We start from the raw sequence: 19,531 nt of genomic DNA, 5'->3' as shown, positions 1-19,531 counted from the left end.
TTTAAATCTCTTTCTTTTCTTGATATGTGGGACTGGCCATAATAAGCAAAGATGACAGGCTGAGCCCCGTAATTCTTATTCTCTGCCACAGGAGAGATATTCCATATTTAGGTCTCAGTTTTCTATAACTTCCTTTTTAAGTGTATCTCAGGGATGCTGAGAGTTCATAAGGCTTTGATATGACTTCCCTCAGTACTGGGCTGACCATTGTGTTAAGCACCCCTTAGGCACAAAATCATTTGAGAGATTCCAGCCTCTTGCTCTCCCATTGTATCAGCTGTGTCAGTAGGTAGAAACTGTTACAGAAGGGATAAGGCTAAAGAAAATTGAACCCTACAGCCATCAGCCCACGCTGCATACTACAGAAGGAGAAAAAAGCAATTAGTAATTACCTGGGTTGAAATCTCACAATGCTCATTGATTTCAATATGGTAGTGTTTCACTAGGGATGAAAAGCAGGGAGGAACCAGGCTAAGGTTTCTAATAATGACTCAACTCTGATTATGACCAGGAAAAGATATCTATGAGAACTGCACTATCTAATGCAAGTAAAGGGCACTCTTCTTTTGAACCCATTTATTAATCCATATGTCTAAACAATTCATAATGTCTGAGGTATAGCTTGTTGTAAGTTGCTGAATACCCATTTAAGGGAGTACTTACTAAAAATAGAAGAATTTACATTCCACTAAATAAGACCTGTATGTTTCATTACTCTTGATACATGAAAGTGAACATTTAAAATATATTTTTACAAAATATTTTATAACTACATAAGACTGTGGGAATAAAAAGGAACAATACATACTATGATACAATACCCTTGCCTGTGTTAGTCTGTTTAAGATCATCCACTGCCACAAAACTCATTATCAAAGATCTCTAATATTTTTTAATACTGCCAGATTTAAAATGTAAATATTAAAACATACCCATTGATGCAAGAAATGGTATCAGATAATTTGCTTCAGCTATAATATAGTACAAAGCAGAAAGCACCCACTGAAATGCAGAATGCAAGCACACATTCTCTATAGTAATGCCTTGGAGGAACTTATCACTTGTATCAATTGCCATAAAGCAACAAAATCTCAAGCTTCTAAGGATTTACTATTTTTGTCAATAACCTGCAGACTAACAGGAATAATAGATAAATTTCTCATGTAAGGAAGAAAAAGTACAAGTCATTTGAAAAGAGACAAAGGATTGAGATGAAAACACCAACCAGAAGATCAGAAAGGGCCCATCTCTGAAATAATCCATTCAAATACAACCCCACAGTTAAGGATGGTCTGTGTTAAATCCAGAAGCTGAGAAGCGTAAGCAAAGCCCTAGGCAGCTGATCACTTTGGTACCCACTTCAAGGCAAGAAAAGACACTGCCAACCACAAACAGCTAGAACCAAAGCTCCAGACAATCTGACACAGAAGTTTGATGCAGCAAATCTATATTTGCCTTGTAGCATATACATGCACAATACATATTAGATACACAGCAGATTATATATGCACACATATCTGAAAAAACGTAATTATGTTAGGCTTTTTTTTCTCTCTGTGACAGAGGAGAATGAGACATATTTTTGATAGTAAAAAGTATGTCTGGGAAAAAAGCCAGAATCTATTTTATAAGCTTCAAATATTAGGATTCTTCTGAAAGACGTTTTTACTTAATAAAAATGAACTAATGAAAGACCAGAAGTTTGTTTCCTGAAGTATTATTCATAGCCCCCCAGTTGTTTTGCAATATATGTTTTTGCTATTTAGCACATCATGCTTAGAGATACCACATTTAATAATACAATCTGCTGAAGATGAAAATCATTTTCTTTGCTAATAAAAAAGCTGGTTATAGAAAGTGCAAGTTTGGCAGTAAAGCTTCCAAGAAAAATTGCAGCCTGAAAAACACCTGCAGACTTTAAGCGTATGCATTTCAGTTTGTCAGATGTTCTTCTGTAATTTAAATATTTCTTTTCTTGGAAATCAGATGAATTCATATTTTTCAACTTTATCTCTAACCATGATAAAATATAAGAAAACCAATAAAGCCATTACTTAACAGGGAGACTGACATGCTTTCTGGATGTTTCAATTATTTTCTATCCAAGAAACAACCTCTAATAAGTCAAGCTTTCTGCAATATTATTTAAGACCTTTTGAAGTGCTAATGAACATATAAGCATTTATATGGACTGTAGATAGAATGACAACATATTTTTGTACAGTATTTGGTATAACAGGAATCAACAGAGGGTTCAAGCAGATGGTCATTATTACAGTGATACAGAACAGCGCTTCAGAGAAATGACATGGGAGGATGGCTCAAGAGAAGCCAGATCTACACAGTCCTATTCCACCTCTGCACAGTGATCAGGGATAGCATCACAAAATGCTGCCTTTGAAATAGATCCAGAGATCTCAGAAGACTGAGATACAAATCGGTTGTAGGGATGGCACACAAGAACATGCACAAGGAAAGTTGAAAGTTTATTGCAGAGAGACATGTAAAAGGATCAAGACCTTTCCAATCAGCATGTTATTTTTCAATATTCAACTAAAACCATATTATAAATCAAACAGTAGTACTAAAGGCCAAAAATCTGCTCCCATGTAGGTCCTAGGTCCTCGTGTATTAAATTAGTTGTGCTGTATCTAGTTGTGTTGTATGTGTTGAAATATGTTCATGCCAGCAAAACTGGAAGCACTATCTGGCACTTTTTCTTGGTATAATAACAATTCTGGAATCTTTCACTGCTACTCACTTGTATGCTTTCTCAGTATTAACACAACATATGAAGGTGGGATGTTAGCTATTTTCACAGCTTTGCTCACATTTAGCCAATTCTGTGTTTACTGTCATATTCTAAAATTGGGCACAATTTTTTTATGTTTTTCCTTCTTCCATGTGATCCTATAGGAAAAAAAACAAATCTTGCCTACCATCACTTCATTTTTCAGTGTCTCTCACACTAGCTCTGTGTTTTTGCATAAAAATTTGTATTTGTTATCAATTGAGATTTGCAGACAACATAAGGCAACAGTCCACACACTTGAGTTCTTCTGATGCCTTAAGTTTTAGGTTTTATATTTTTCAGATCAGTACTGCTTTAGTGTATAACTCTAAAACTCCACAGACTATCAGCTACTGTTCTCTCATTTTATTTAGACAAAACAATTTCTCTCTAGACCTGAAACTCACTTTCTCAGGTACCTAAAATGTAAACAACAGTGAAGTAGGGGGCAAACTGGAGGAACGTGACTCCATTACCTGAAGCTGTAATTGGACAATTAACCTCTGATATGCAAATAGACCAAATTTATATCTGTCAAAAACATCTGTGATAGTTGTCCGTCTCGGGTACAGCCTCTGTGAGACTCCTGCACTGCCCAAGGTGTACCCTTTGAAGGCCTTTCAATAAATACCTACCTTTAACTCTGTCTAGCCTCTGCTCTAGGGAGCCTCTCCAGGCATCACTTCCACATCTCTCTTCTGTGTTGTGTTCTGCATCTGTTAACATGGAATAATTCTTCCTTATTCTGACAAGATGGCTATTTGGGAGGTTGGTGAACACAGTATTCCAGGTACATTGAAAATGCAACCTACCACAATTTGATAACTTTTACATTTCTCAAATAAAATCCCATTAGAGAGACAAATCACCAAGGAATCATTTGAGCAGTCAATGGAGAGAGTGACATGAAGCGGGTAAAGACAGCCGAGTGTTCCATGACCACCTTTTTATACTTTTGTGGGTCTCCAAGCACTTCACTATTTTAAATCACATGATCACCCATCCTGCAAAGCGAAATATTCTGTATTTTATTAACTATAGTTTTATACCTCTACTATGTTTGCCTATGGGAAATCAGTAAATCAGGGCAGAGACTTCTGCAATTGATTACTGGGCAATAAATGGGCAGAGTGGTACACTATAAATCAAGGTGATAGTTTAGGGGCTGGACATTAATCTGATTTTTTCTTTGATTTCCCCCTTCCAATATTTCATTTCTCAGATCAAATTTAATCTCTCACTCAAATGAACTGGAAAGAATTTCTGGTATGGAATACTCATTGGTAAAAAGGTATATTAGAAAGTACTGACATTTACGTGAGATTCCTAATATGCCTTAAACACACTGAAGTGTTCAGGAACCTACCAGAGAAAGAAGTAAGAACACTCCCATTGAACAATGCAACATGTATTTTCCAACAGCCCAAGGCAAGGAAAAGGCTGCCTCTCTGAAATGCTGCCTACTGCATTACACTGCAAAACACCACACAAGATGCAGTACCATCCTTTGATAAACAATGCACTTAGTATATGACCAAATGGATAAAAACAAATTTAAATCCTTCCATATTTATTTTCATTAATGTATTTTTATGTGCCTTCATAATTCCTACTGCTATAATCTCAGGACATAAAATGAAGCATAAAATGGTATTATACCTTGATATGAGAGGTGCGATTAGATATACCCTTCAAGTGACAAACTGATATTCCATACAAATATACAGAGAGCTGTGGTCCCAATTCTGATGAACTTAAGCATTATTCAGAAACCCGGGCTAGAGCACCCCCTCTCATACAAGTACTTCCTACATGGCATTCCAATGAAATGGCGTGTAAAAATTCTGTTCTGACAGATCTGGCTTTAAGCTAGTTCATTAAAATGTAGCACTCTCAGTGCTCAGAAAACAAAGGGAGTAGGAAAGCTGCTTCTCCCAAAGCTATCAAAGCAGTTCAGTCTGCTGAGGGCTACTGAATTAGCAGCAGATGGGCAAAAGCAGGAAGCAAGTTACACTACAGTTTATCAGTTTACAAGATGTGCAAGTGCTGCTGAATAGGACTTAAGGAAAAAAAATATTCTGACCTTATAGGGGCCAAGTCTTCCTCTTTCCAAAGCCACTGTATACTGAAGTAATAGCTGTTCTTCATTTACTCAAGTGTTTCTCAAGGCATGTTCAGTAACTTCTAACACAGTCTTTTTCCACACAAAAGGAAATTGGTTATTTGTATGTTATCCAAGGAAGGCTGAGTAATACACCACAGTACGAAAGACCTCTAAAAATAAGTCATCTCTCAGCAGATTCACTCCCTTCCTGTCTGGGTTTGAATCAGTTTGCAACTGCATGAAAGAACAAAGCCCAAGGATGAACTATGAAGAACTTCTGTAATGATCACACTGCCCAAATGTATTCATTTCCCTCTTACTCTGTTTAAAAGAATCCAGTTATTAGGGGTGGAGCAAGGTAGTGCGCAACAGGATGTGCGTGACCAGAGCTCCCCATGTGTAACCTCCTGCTTTCATGTTTATTTTTGGATGTATTTTCCTTTGTGCTCTGAAATAGTTTTTTTTGGGCAAGGTAGCTAGCACCACAATCACTTATCCATGCTAAGGAAGGAAAGCAAGGCCTCATCAACACAAACAATATTTTTCCTAAAGATTTATAGAGGATCTTGGAAGTCTACAGTGTTGTAACAGTAATGAGCTACATTTTTTTCATGTCTGTTAGTGTTCTTCAGACACCAAAGCCAGGAACAATCAGTGCACAAAGAAACATCATCAGTGATTCCCATAACCTACTAGTTCTTCATCAGGGAATAGTGTTCAGCTGTGTGAGAACTCAATGTGAGATTTCATCATCTTGAATCCGCTGTAACAGCACTGATAGACAACGAGTCTCCAAGGATGAGTGAGCAGAGATCAACAGATGTTCCCCAACAGGATGCTACTTCAACAGACACAGCCATTAGAGAAAAGACTGGCCCATTTTAACTGGTAATTGTTGTTACCAGGACAGTGTCATTTGTTTGGACCAGCATCCCTCGACTGATAGAAATGAAGGTCACAGGAAATCTTTCTGTACTTAAAGGGCTGACTGAATATGGGGCTGCATCTATTACAGAAGGCATCTTACTGTATTTTTGAAAAGTAATATGCTATCTTTTCCTCAAAGAATACTTAAATCTAAAAAACTGGTGGACTAATACTGATTAAAAAAAAAAAAGAAGTCAGTTTAGTAGTAGCTATCTTTTTTTTCTTTCAGGTATAGACCCGCCTACAATAGTACACATACAAATTAATACCTTTGCTGTATATTGTGCATTAAGTATATCAATAAAACATCTCTAATCTGGGAATCATTATACCAATACAATTGCTTCTTAGAGCAATACAGCTAATATAGGATAAGTTACTTTTCAATTTAAACAAAACTCAGAGAAGTCTGCAAATTCACAATATGAAGTTTCAGAGATTCTTAGAATTAACTCTAAACATAGAAATAATTAAAATAGATAATACTTCTCTCAAAATCTAGTTTCAGAATATATACTGAAAGTTTCATAAGCAACATAACAGATATGTAATTTTGTTTCAAAGAACTGCATAGATTTGAGGTAGAAAAATATTTGTTGCAAATATGAACTTCATCAGTATGCTTCAGTATTAAATTTTTAGTGTTAAGAAGGACAGCTCATAGCTTTTACTCTAGCATTTCAGATTAGTTGTACAGTAAATTAAAGCTGATACTGAATCTATTTCTGTTGTTTCATTTTCCAAGATTACATTCATAATCTAAAAATAAGAAAAAATATTTAAAATTGCAATATTGGATTTTCTTTCCTCTGTATGAATAACTCTGTTATTTGGTTAATAGTTTTGATTTTTTCTTTCCCTAAAACCAAGGAAATAAAGTAAATTTCCGCCCAAAAAAATGAATTTCTTGGGGAAAACAAACAAATTTAAAAAATAACATATATTGTATTTTTGCACTTCTATTATTAGTAACAAAAATTCTTCATACATAGTATCGGTAACCATTTTAAGAATACTAACCCTTCAATTTATTTAGGTTGCTCTTATACTACAGTATATTATTTTGGAATTATTCAAGTTTGTTTCCTAGATAAACTACTTCTTTCATGAATTAAATTCTCATTATGTGGACAGTTGAAATTTGCCCACAGTAGATTTTAGCTTTTACAATATTTGGACTATAATGAACTGACATTGTTGCCTTTCCCCAGTTTTTTATGGTACCATATGTATTAAATATCAGTGATCCACTCTTGAATTTGTGTGGGTTTTCTTAACTTTTCTTTAATTAAAGACTGAATGACATGTAACAATAACAGTTTCATCATACAGACTTTGTCACAGCAAAGATATATGAGCCTTAGGATAAGGCAGAAAGAACAATGCAGCATCCAAAACACAAAAAGTCTCCCTTTAGAAAAGTATTTACTTTTCATCAGGTAACAATAATATTAATAACAATATAGTACTGGTGCTACTGCTAATATATTTTGGGAAATTTTTCTTGCATAATTTTCCATCTATTTTAAACATTCTCTCTTTATCACATGTTAGCTGCAGTTTATGCAGACTCTGGGATTAGCAGGTTGCAAGGAAATAAATATTACCTTGAAAAAATTAACAGCTTTATTATATCTGAGACCAACCAGCAAAGATGTATTTCACTGAATAATTTTCCACTCACTGAGAGCACAGGAATAGCCTCCTTGGAAGAAAACACATCAAAATAAATGAGAAGTTCACTGTAAAATGGGACAAAAGGCAAAGAAGCACCACAATCTAAACGGTGGTCTGTGACTGACACCTGCAGCATTTGTGACATGTTCTACTGCCCAATTTCATAAACAGTCATAAAATTCATAAAAGCTGCAACACACAAGGGGTATGCTAAAGGTGCCTATGATCACTCCAGTACTTCTAACACATACCATCTTCCACAAAAGCATCTATCATCAAAAAACTCAGCAAAATCATCCAAAGTCCTAGAAACAAAAATGTATTAGTGATTAAGGAGCAAATTATGTTTAATTTTTTTTAAAACAACTTTAAATATAAGATTCAAAAATTTTTAAAAGGGAACCTCCACACCCCCAGTAATCCTGATAAGAGAACAACAGTCTCTGAATGCTCAGCAGGAAATTCATATGCATGGGAGAAATAACTGTGCTTATACCAATCAAAAGTAAATTATTACAAAAATGTTACCAGAGAAACCTAAAATTGAATTTATTCCCCTCATCATGATCTTGTAAAGCACTATCTACATTATCAAATGTGTGACTACTGGCAAATGCTGCATAAGTTAAAACAGATGAGACCACTGGCATATTTAATCTTTTCATGCCAAGGCCTGAAACTACAATGCAGCTGCTGTAGCAAAAAACCCTGTGAACTGCAAAAAAACTATTGCCTTCTTCAAATTTGCTGCAAAACTTCAGTAGCTGTAGAATTGCCAAAACATTTTCATTTAGCTGTAGAACCTGCCAAAAACCAGTACAAATCCTGACTATGCAATTCAAAGAATGAGATCTGATATTGTCAGAGCATTCAATGGCAAGCATGTCTCACTCACACAGTAGTCTTTCATGCCTTGGCAATGCTGCACCATTGCTATGCTCAAGACAACATATTGTTAGGCAGGTGATGAAAGTGTCAATTCCTCCATCAATGTTGATAGTTGGGGATTTGAACTTCTTTCTGATACTGACTTTAGAACTGTTTTAGGACAATTATTTGGAATAAAATACTGCTCTTTTGCAGGAAAGCAGAAAGAAAAAAAAATCCATCTATCCACAGTTAGAAGATGAACTAAAATGCTAGAACCAGCACCTATTTCTTAAATGTAATTAGTGTCCCTAGACCTGCAACTTTAGGATACTGTCACACCATCTGGTAGCTCTGCACAACACCTACACTTGTACAGTCACCATTTCAAACAAGCTCGAAGTACAAATTGGCAACAGTGTAGGCCAGGCCAACAGGACACCTTCCAGTTCCCACAACACTTTTCAAACCAGATGTAATGCTTGCAAAAATGCAAATGCATTCAAGTTCAGTAACTTTCTGCAGCAACATGTTAATGAAGTCTTCTCTGCATGGGTACCAAAGTAGACAGACTACAGAATGAAGAACCTCAGCAATATGTTCTCCACAAAGTAAAGTTTTAAGGGAATTCACATGTAATCAGTAAGTCAATTTTTAAGTGATCTTGATCCATCTGCAAATTCTAAACCCCTTACAGCTGGAGATGAGACAGGAGTAAATGAGAATAATTTAAAATTTCAGAGTATAATAAGAATAGACTCTCCTCAAAAAAGCTGGCAATAAAAGCAAACTTAAGGCTAAGAGAGCAACACCTGCAGTATATAAATAAATTCTACCAGAAATTCTACTACCTAACTTATTTCATTACAAGAGGCCCACAAGAAAGAAATACAGGAGTATGTATCACACATAATATGAAGCACTAAAGAGAAGTAAAAACCTTCCCTTTTTTTCCAAGCTAATTTAAAATAATTATACTTTGCTTATGATATAAATGTCTTCATACTATTTGGTGGTCTGTCCCAGAGAGGACAGGCTATTGGCCAACCAGGCAGCAAGTAACAACTTTAGACCCTGGACACTAAGAAGCTAAGATGAGCAATCTCTAGTAAGGTTACAGTGAGAAGCAAAGGAGAAGAAAAGGATTATGGGAACATTATGCAGATTAGGTTATTCTTTATAAGGTTATGTTCTGAACACTGCCCTCTGATTAGTTAATCTTGTGTTCCATATAAGGTATTGTTTCTGTCTCTCTCTGTTCCTTTGTTCCCCACCCTCAGATAATGTTTATATAAGGCTGTGTTTGTCCCATCTGGGGGTCTTCTAAAGGAGCTATGTAGAGCTGTGCTGTTTATGTTTTTTGTTGTGCCCTCATGTGCCTTCTTTTATCTACACTGAAGCTTTCCATTTCTAGCCCTTTATTCATTCCGGTCCCTTTTTTTTTTTTTTATTGCCACACTCCCAGCTGATTCTGGTCCTGGGGCTGCATACACCAGCAGCAACAAGGATTCATCCGACATGCGACACAACAATACTACATTACAAATACTTTTGAGGTCAGGGCATTTTTTTTCTGCATTAACTGCAAATGAATCTGAACTTACCTCCCAAAGTGCTTTGAAGTCCTTCTGCTCAATTCGAAGGAGCTCACTGTGTTCCCTGGTAACAATGGTAGCATGGCGAGGAGTGTTATCCAGAATGGACTCTCCAAAAGCAGTTCCTATTCCAAGAGTGCATATTGTCACAGCATCCTTTGATTAAAAAAAAAGGACACATTAAATATTTCAGCATGTTTTGAGAGTTTTTCTGTCTTATTTTTAATAGCACTACCTTGAGATTCTTCAGCAATCTGCTTAAAAAGAAAATTAAGTGTCAACAACAAAAAAATCATTTGCTGGTAAACAACATGGGAAGCTTTAACATGGAAACAAGTGGGACTTCTGTTTTCTATATTCATCAGTTAAATTAGACATTTCTAAAAGCAACTCTGAGAACACAAGAATCACTTTCATCTTTATAAAATCTTAATGATCTCTGTTAATCTATCTCTAAACACTGCTGTGATGATGAGATCTTTAGAAATCCCAGAATGATGAGAAGATAAGTAGAATCAGAAACACAATCTTGGAAAATAAACTTCTGTCCTAGACAGGCTATCCTCATCAGAAAGAAAATTCACCCGTTATGTAAATGTAACTTTCAATCATAATATCCTCTTGTACTTATATTGCATTTCTCCATTGTACAAGCAATGTGCTTGTACTGTTGAACCAACTCTCGGCCCTTCTGTAGAAAATGGCAGCAAGTCTTTCAATTGCTAATGGATGTTTGTGAATTAACTACCACACCAAAAAATAATTATTTTCATATAACACAGGGATTTAAAGAAAACTATTAAAGTTCAAACAACCTGAAAGAAATGGATCCATGTACAGAGCAAGAAGAACATCCCAAACAAGTAGCAAAGTCCACTTCAAAGGAGTCTATATAAGCACATGCCATTCTAAATTATGTCTAAATGAATCTCCCTTGGCCAGGAACTCCTCTGTAGTAGCTCCAATAGAAATTATGAGCTACTGCAGAGAAAACAAGCAGCCATTAAACAACTTGCTTGAATCAAGATATTTAGATACATGTTCAATTTTCAGCTCAAAAGTTGTTTTGTTCCTCATCACAGGTTTGAAGCTGAACACTCACATCTTTTTTCTGAGATGTGTCGTATCTGATGGTCTGTTAAGTGATTTTAAAATTAGCAACAGCATAAAAATTAGAATCATACAAACTGTACTTAACAAAGGAAAACATATTGCATATGCACACAGACAACTACACATATAAAAAACATGCTCATTTTACTTGGTATAACAGGAGAAGTATAGTTTCATTCTAAAATGTAGGATTCTTACAACATCTACAAAAATCGAAGCAGAAGCGTTTGTTATCCTCATAGCTGATAATCCAGGAGAGATGCATGAGCATGCTTCAGCATCATTTTCTGTTTTTAGAATTGCACTGTTTTCCTTTCATGCATCTAATAAGTCACAATAGGCAAATGTTATTAAGATAAGGTTAGTAGCTTTGTAATTGCAATACAAAGACAAAAGCCTGTAACAGTCCTGAACCATAGCAAATTGCTCTTACACAGATATTACCATATAACATTGTGTGTTCAGGAAAACAAAATCAGTCATGTCTCAGAGAAGATCTAGGAAAAATTTACCAACTGTCAGAAATAAATTTTCAAGGAAGGAAAGTAAGAACAGATTTTCTTTAAAAGAAAGAATATTCGAGAATGAGCTCCTAGACACCTAAATAAAAGGCTCTACAAACTGACTATAATAAAGTATATACACTGAATTCTGCCTTCCCAAGCTTACATTCCAGAGCTGAAACACTCTATGCGTGCTATGATACTCACAATGGCATTCAAAGGAGCTACAAAGAAAATGTGCCTACTGCTCATACAAAATTTGATCTCCAGATATACAATACATTATTCTCAATCCTATTCGGAAAGTTCAGATAAAAGAGCTCTGTGCAGGACAGGAGAACCAAACAGCCTGGCATAAAAGAAACTCTTCCTGTAGGTAGATCATAAGTATTGTTTACATCTTGTAACTTCTCACTCATTCCTCTCCCTTCAAAAAAAAAAATAAAACTAATTTTAAACATTTCACATTCTCTAAATGTTTACAACCCTAAAGAAAAATCTTTAATGAGAGAACAAACATGAGAAGAAAACAGGATAATTGTTGGTTAAGAAATTACTTTATAAGATAATTTGAGGCAGTTGTTAAGCTTAAGAAATAAATTAACACTGTGGGGTGTTAGGTCAAGAGGATGGAATGGTTCTATCTACATTCATTAAAGAAAAGTCCAGGCTTCCATCCGATGCCATGTTAAGGCTGACCTAGAACACAGGGTAGATGGAGTTAGAGGATAAAGTAGGTATTTATTAGAAGGCCTCAATGGATACACCTTGGGCAGTACAAGAGCTCAGGGCTACTCCCAAAATGAACAAAAATGGTCACAAAATGGACATCTGGTCATGAGGTCTCTCACTTTTATAAGTTCTGGTCCATTAGCATATTGGAGTTACTTGTCCAATTATAGCTTTAAGTTAAGAAATCTCAGCCTTCTTGTTTCCCTCTCTTCAGTCCACATTGTTTATGTTCTTGGGCCTGAAATTTGGATCAGTTGTCCTTGGTCCCAAGCTAAAGAAGGAATTTTTTTTTCTAGCTACTCTATGAAGAGAGTTTACCATCCCTTAATATGAAGCTTAGAACTACACACTAAAACAGTACAGAATCTGAAAAAATATAAAAGCTAAAACCTAATGCATCACATCAAGTTCTTTCAGATTTTTAACCCAGCCATCACAGTTTTCCACAGAGACACAGTTTCACAGCCAGCTGGGGTGCAGACCTATATAGACCTATATGCCTTCTTCGAGGCTTCAGAGCCCCATTTTCTCGCTACCCCTTGTTTATACTTCTCCAGCCTCCTGGGGAATCAGGCGTGTTTCCTATTATGCCTGTTAACCTTACACTCAAGAATGTCCTGCTATTCAGTGAAGACTTCAGGAGGATTGCTGGCAGCTCAAAACTCTGTTTGCTGTTCCCCTCTGCAATCCCAGAAGCAGCAGGGTGTTCTAGGTAACCAGCTAACATTCACACAGCTATTTAAAAGGCAGTATTAGAGACTTAGAAAGATGACATTGCTTCCATTGCTAGCTGTCCTCTGTACACACTATAAAACAGTAGCATTAAAATCAGAGGTTGTTTTCGTAGTTTCACTGGCTCTTACTGCCATGTGAGACACATACAGGGAAAGCATTCCTAAGCCTTTCCCTCACCCCCCCCCCCCCCATCAATCCAAAACATTACTGAATTTACAAGACCATTTTATGGAACAGATGAGAATCAGAAACAAGGCTCTGCTTTATTCCCTTCCCCACCATCTCAAGGATCATTCTGTATCCCTCCTTCTTGACTTGGGACCCCTTCTGTTTCTCAAGCTGGCAAACAGAATTTTTGTACTGTGTGTAAATAAAATCATGGTGCCAGAAAGAGAAATTAAGAAAACAGGGAAAAACATTACTAGGGCTAGGCTCAAAGGTATTGGGGATGTTCCTTTGAAATTTTAGTTTGTTCAACATTTTGAGTTTATAAGGGAGCTGATGTAGCTAAATTGTTTTTGATTTCATCATTTTCCTACACCTTGCATCTCTGTCACCTGTCTATCTGTGTCTCTCTAGGACATCATCTCTACGTTTAACTGGAATTTTGCAAAAGCTGGCATTTTGAGAAGTTTGCTTATTATTACTTTGACACAGTTTGGTTTGTCCTCAGCAAAAATTTCCATTTATAACAAAGAAACCAAGGATATACATGAAAATAAATGATGAAGTGATTTTTCTATTCCATTACTTTCACTTGAGTGTTTCAGCCATTTAGACAAGAAATCCTTATCAAACCATTTCTAACAATTACATAGAAATACCTTCTGAACACACTAAAACTGCAGTTTGCAAAGATGTCAGACCACCCTCTTACACAAGACAAGGCTATTTGCTTAAAGAAGCATTATGCTTCTACAAAAACTGTGAGCAGCTTCTCTTTTAGTACCTAATTTAAATATGTATGGTTCAGACTAACTATACTGTACTAGCACATTCATCATTTCCACACCTTTCTATCTGATCGTCTAAAAGCTACCTGCAATGTCTTGGATGTTTTCCTACATCACCTGACAGAGAGAAGTGAAATTATTTTTCTATATTCACTTCCAATAAGCAAAGTTCAAAACCAAAATTAGAACAACCACAACACTGGAGCTCAGCATGAGCCAGCACACTCTGCTTCTCAGCTTAGTACATTAGTTCAGTCAATCTCTGTGTTACAATGGGTACAGCAGTTCTCATGCTCAACCTAAATAATTTAAAACTCGCTTAGGCATATTTATACAACTAACTACTATACAAACCTATGTCACAACTTCATACAAGTTACCTCTAAAATATATGATGGCATTTACATGCTGAAAGCAGTATTGCAAGGACTACCCTGTTTAAATCCCTTTCCTTGCTAACACTTCATCTTGTCATACACCTCTCCTTTGTCCTCAGTTTCAAAGAGCTGTGAAATTCTTCCATTTCTTACATCTGAACCTCTTTCTTCACAGTCATTCTTCTCAGCAACCCCACTAACTTATTTGGCTTTTCATCCCCAGCCTTCTGCATCTTCTTACAGCTGACGCTGCTGTACTATCCAAGCACTCACAGCTCCTCCTTTATAGCTTTTCTAAAACAGGCTGATTGTTTTTTAAGTCAATGCCCTCTGTTCAATTTGGTCTATTTTTAAAAACTGACCTGCCAAAAAAACTCCATCATAACATAGGCAAGATAAGCTCGCAACAGGCCCTAGCACGCACTATGATTCATATGGCAAAATACACGAAAAAAAACAAATGAGAAGATCAATTTGCTATTTGGTCTTTGTCTTTTTTCTCTTCATTCCTTCTTAGTTTATCAGAAAAAATCTTTGGGGTAAAAAGCTGTGAATCAAATTCAGAAAAATCAGTGTTACAGAATCTAACAATATTGTAACCCTGATGCTTTGTCATAATGCATTTATTCCCAGCTTTATTCTGAGACATTGCCAACAGTCATCCTTAGGCTGTTCCGCTTCAAAACAGAGTTCAAAAATTAAACACACACAAGGCAATTTATCAGCAACACTTTTTAAAAAACACCAAACCAGGAATACCTCTAAAGAAATTTCTATTACTAGGTAATTGGATAGGCAACAGTGCCAAATAAAAATGAAATTCAGAATCTGATCATGACTGAGGGTAAAGACCTTTTTCTGATTTTTTCTACAGAGGCTGCATTTTCTGTTTATTTTGAAGGTACCTTAACTATATTTTTCTATGACTTTTAAGTACTGTATTTATCAGGGTATTTGTTACAAACAGGTTGAAGCGAGATCAAAACAGTTCATTACAGTTACCTCTGGAATTCACAGTGAGACGTTTTCACCTTAGAAAAAGTCCTCTTCGATCTCTTCTTGATTGTTGAATGTCCAGAAGAATCCATTAATAGTTTTCACAGACAGCAGACTCCACTCAGGATGTACTGGATGAGTAATCCTGTCAAATCTCTGTAGCCATTCCAATGGCAGATGAAATTACCAGCACATTTTACTGGCCCGGTGGAACAAAACTAACACTAACAGTAAAATTTTCTCTGGCCAAACTCGTTAAAACAGGTGTGTACGTTAAATAGCCGAATAGGATCTACAACGTGTCCATTCCAGCACCGAACTCTGCCCGCACTCGAGTTTGCTTTGTGTTCTACCACTGCCCTCTCGTGAGAGAACACAGTTTTGCAAGCAGAAAGGGTTTTTCCAAACCAGTACGAAAACAAGGCTTTATGGGATTCTAATTAGCTGTGTCTGTCTCTATTAAAGCCCTTAAAGCAATAGATGTAACAGTTCCTTTCATTGTAATTTCAAATAATAGCTAATATAAATATTTCTGATTATATGAATTCTCAACTTGGTCCTAATCCGTATTACTAATATTTCTGAGAGAAATCACTGGCATCTAGGAAGCTGCTCTGCAGCAACAATGTGTGCGAATTAATACCTCACTAGCTACACTGAAGTCTTGGTCCATTAGTACATTAAGATTGAATTTCTAGTGCAAGACATGTTCCTACATGCTTGTGCAAGAACAAAGGCTATTAAGACATTTTTAGTAGGGACCAAGTGCACATAACTTGCTGCACTTCTAATGGGAGAAAGCTACCACTCACCAAAGGTGACTGCATAGAGAGGTAGCACATGGTAGCTCTTACACAATGCATTAATTCCTAAGCTTGATGAAATTTAAGTCTCCCAAGTACACAGATAAATACCTAGCAAAATGGGACTCATTTTTAAACAAGAGAATTTATTTTCTGTATTTACATTAACACTGTAGGCATCATCATATTATCATAGGATAATTCAAGCTACAAGAAAACTCAGGAGGTCATCTAATACAACCTCCTGTTTATCTGAAGTATTAAACAGTGTCCAAATTTATTAGTCATGCCTGAAGACATTTTAACCAATAGGAACCTAAACACCAAGTTAGTTTCTCTCCTGCTAGGAAAGATGGAATAATTCTGTACTTTTACAAACTTCTACACTCAGGTAAACACCTGTATCTATCCTGCTCTGCTGGAAGGTTCTCATTAGGATTAGTGCCATTTATGGTATAGTAACAGCAGAGCAATTAGTCATTATTACAACTTCACAAAGGAACCCTTCACCCCTGAGTGATGTGATTGGAAAATGTGCTCCAAGTAGCCCTACATCTTAAGCACTGGTTATCCATTCCCAGCTGGGAGAACAATGCTGTCAACTGAGTGAGCCAGGGCTGCCCTGCCAGCAATACAACACCTTATTGCCTCCATCATCTGGGTTCCTAGTGAGCACAGTAGGCAGAGACTGCTAGCAAGTACTTCAAATTCAAGAATGACCAGTACCATGCCAAGAAGAAAGTACAGGCAAGACTGTACAGGAACCACATGCAGGAGCTAAGGCAGGAGAATGAGAAGGAGACCAAGAATGAACAAGGAGGGATATGGTATAAACCCCAAACTGGAGCAAAACCAGTGAAAATGTTGGACTCAAAATTAGGAGTCACCAAACATCAAAATTATCCAGACAGCAATGGTAAATGCATGGGTTGCCATGTTTTTGGCAGTGAGGCTGTATTCTAGGGCAACTAGGCAGTGGTAAGAATTCAGTTTGTTGTTCATGTGAGAAGGAAAGGTGAGGTAAGGAATAGCTACGGAATATAATTTCTGGAACTAGAATTACATGAATTGTAGTTCAACAGCTTCCTACTAGCAGGAAAATTGAGTTAACCTGAACAAGCAGGAAAAAATATTTACATTATTTTCATTAAGAAACTGAAGTGTTCTCTACTCCATCTAATGGAACAAATCAACACTCTAAAGAGATTCTTAATTTAACATCCAGATTGTGCAGATGTATTACTTTCTAAGTAAAGAGCATTGATTCTTCACAACAGTGTAGTGCCATCTTTTGGCAAACACCGGAAAATACTGATTGCTTTAGACTTGCACAGAAAAGGGTCTCATATGAGTCCAGTACTGTTCCAAATTGTGACAATACCAATGACAGCTAGGCTATGCCAAGAATTGCTCAAATTAAGCTAATTATACTCCCAATCAATCTCTACTTAGTGCAGTGAAGAGGTTGCTAAAAATAATATGAAAGAAGTTCCTTTTGCATCTACCATTCTACTGCAGGAAATAGAAAGACTCAGTACTCAGTACTCACACACTGCCTTGACTTGCATTCTGACCCAATTTCAATGGTGATGCAATGCTCAACAAAGTGGAAAAAATCAAATTTCTCCTATGAGCAAAAAACTTTCCTCAATCAGCCAAACTTTGGGTAAAGAATACACCATCACCATCCCCCCACTACACATGCAATATTCAATCCAGGCGGGGAAAATGGGTAGTAGTCCAGGGTAGCTATACTACTCATGTGAAGGCACAACAAGCCCCTTATCACAGGTACAACCCCATGCCGAGCTACATCGTGGGACAATCACTGGTCTCAAACATGGGAGCAGGGAAGGGACAGGATGCCTTCCCAGAAGACTATGCAAGTACATGACACTAGACAACATGGATGAGAGACTCTAGGGGAAGTATCTCATCCCTTTGGATTTTTATTTACTCTAAATTTTATAAATCCAGGAGCACCAAGATACTGAGAAACCACTTTAAATTTGGGGAGAATCTTACTTGTTCTTCTGTTTCTTAACACTGAATAAGTATTACCTCTAGGCTTCTTGTCCAGCATGGCAGCAGTTCCAATAGTCTGCTGTTACTACACTACTTCCCCATTTCTGCAGTGGAGACTGCATTATGCTGTTATTAGACTGCACTGTCAGTGGGTTTGCTTTGAACTTCCTGAAGAAGAACTAAATTAAAATATTTCTAGGGAATGAATTAACAATCTTTAGCACAACTTCAATAGCACTATAAGAAAAGACAGAGGAATCTTGTTTCACATTAAAATGTAGACAATTTCCAGAGTATTACATTTCAGTTTCTTGAAATCAATGGTACGATTTGCCTTCCTTAGACTAAGGATAACTAAGACTAAAAGAAACTCAGAGAAACATATACAGACAGATACTACAAAATATCTGTATAGAATGTGTCGTTATCTACCTCACCATAAATTATATTCTTCCTTTGTACTACTGACTGGATGGTCGCAATGAAAAATCTATCATACCTGGTGGTTGCTTGTATCAGACACCTTCACATCCAGTGATCCTGTCAGGACAGCATACCAATTCGTCCCAATATCACCCTGACGGAATACTGGAAAGATGAAATCTTGTAAATAAGAGTTATCACTTTAAGTTTAGCAACAGTAATAAACATCTTCTCACATATTACTGCAATACTGCAGTTACTGCTGGCACCATACAATTTGCCATATGAGATTACTTATTTACTATTACAGTAATACTTCCAGTTACACTAGAAAGAAAGTACATATTTTAGTAAACTAGTCAATACACTATGGAAACAATGAAAGCACACAGAAGTGCTTCACTCTTCTCCCCAGTTTGTTCTACTGTTCTCTTAGTTAATTAACAAACCAAAGAAACAAAACAAACAAGGAAAAAGCTTTTCTGAACAATGTCCCTTTGAAATTCACAATCTTCTAGTGCAGATACAGCTACCAATGAATTCAGTAAGAGTTCCGGCTGAACAGCAACTGCAAGACTTTGATGTCAACTGTGCGATTACAGAGCATCAAAATCCCTGTTACTCTAAGCAAACCCCAGTGCTGCATGCCAGATTTACCTGAGGTGTTTCTGAGACTTTACTAATACCACAAGTTTTCATCAGCTATTCCCCTGGTATGCATTCCCTTCACAGGACTACCACTTATTCCCATCTTAGCTTCACAGACCAAGCACAGGTGAGCACCTACATCTAGCCCACGGGCAGCCAGCACAGCCACGGAGCTGTTGCACCTTGCAGCAGTTTGCAGCTCTGCAGGTCTGGCTTGTGCTAGCCAGGTGCCTGGAAACCACACACTATCAGTGATGTGCCT

General features: G+C 36.7%; 1 protein-coding gene and 1 long non-coding RNA gene across 7 annotated transcripts in view; both read right to left on the bottom strand.

Moving 5' to 3' along the window:
- The window catches only part of LOC140684563 (uncharacterized), a 31,310-nt gene extending 21,346 nt beyond the window's left edge, over positions 1–9,964 (bottom strand). For both annotated transcript variants that reach the window (XR_012056987.1, XR_012056988.1), the window contains exons 1-2: positions 4,875–9,964; positions 3,427–3,507 (exon numbers count right to left, since the gene is read on the bottom strand). This is a non-coding gene — a long non-coding RNA (uncharacterized lncRNA). The remainder of the gene's footprint in view (positions 1–3,426; positions 3,508–4,874) is intronic.
- The window catches only part of RAPGEF4 (Rap guanine nucleotide exchange factor 4), a 150,952-nt gene that overhangs the window by 119,316 nt on the left and 12,105 nt on the right, over positions 1–19,531 (bottom strand). For 4 of the 5 annotated variants that reach the window (XM_030277473.4, XM_030277476.4, XM_030277472.4 and 1 more), the window contains exons 3-4: positions 18,698–18,786; positions 9,971–10,117 (exon numbers count right to left, since the gene is read on the bottom strand). In XM_030277473.4, the coding sequence (XP_030133333.4) occupies positions 9,971–10,117; positions 18,698–18,786 (236 nt within the window). Of the gene's footprint in view, positions 1–9,970; positions 10,118–15,376; positions 18,613–18,697; positions 18,787–19,531 lie in introns of those variants that run through there. The other variant, XM_030277477.4, reaches the window with a different exon arrangement.

Source organism: Taeniopygia guttata, chromosome 7 (assembly GCF_048771995.1).
Source record: "Taeniopygia guttata chromosome 7, bTaeGut7.mat, whole genome shotgun sequence".
NCBI classification, from domain to species: Eukaryota; Metazoa; Chordata; class Aves; order Passeriformes; family Estrildidae; genus Taeniopygia; species Taeniopygia guttata.
This window is presented reverse-complemented; position numbering and strand designations above follow the sequence as displayed.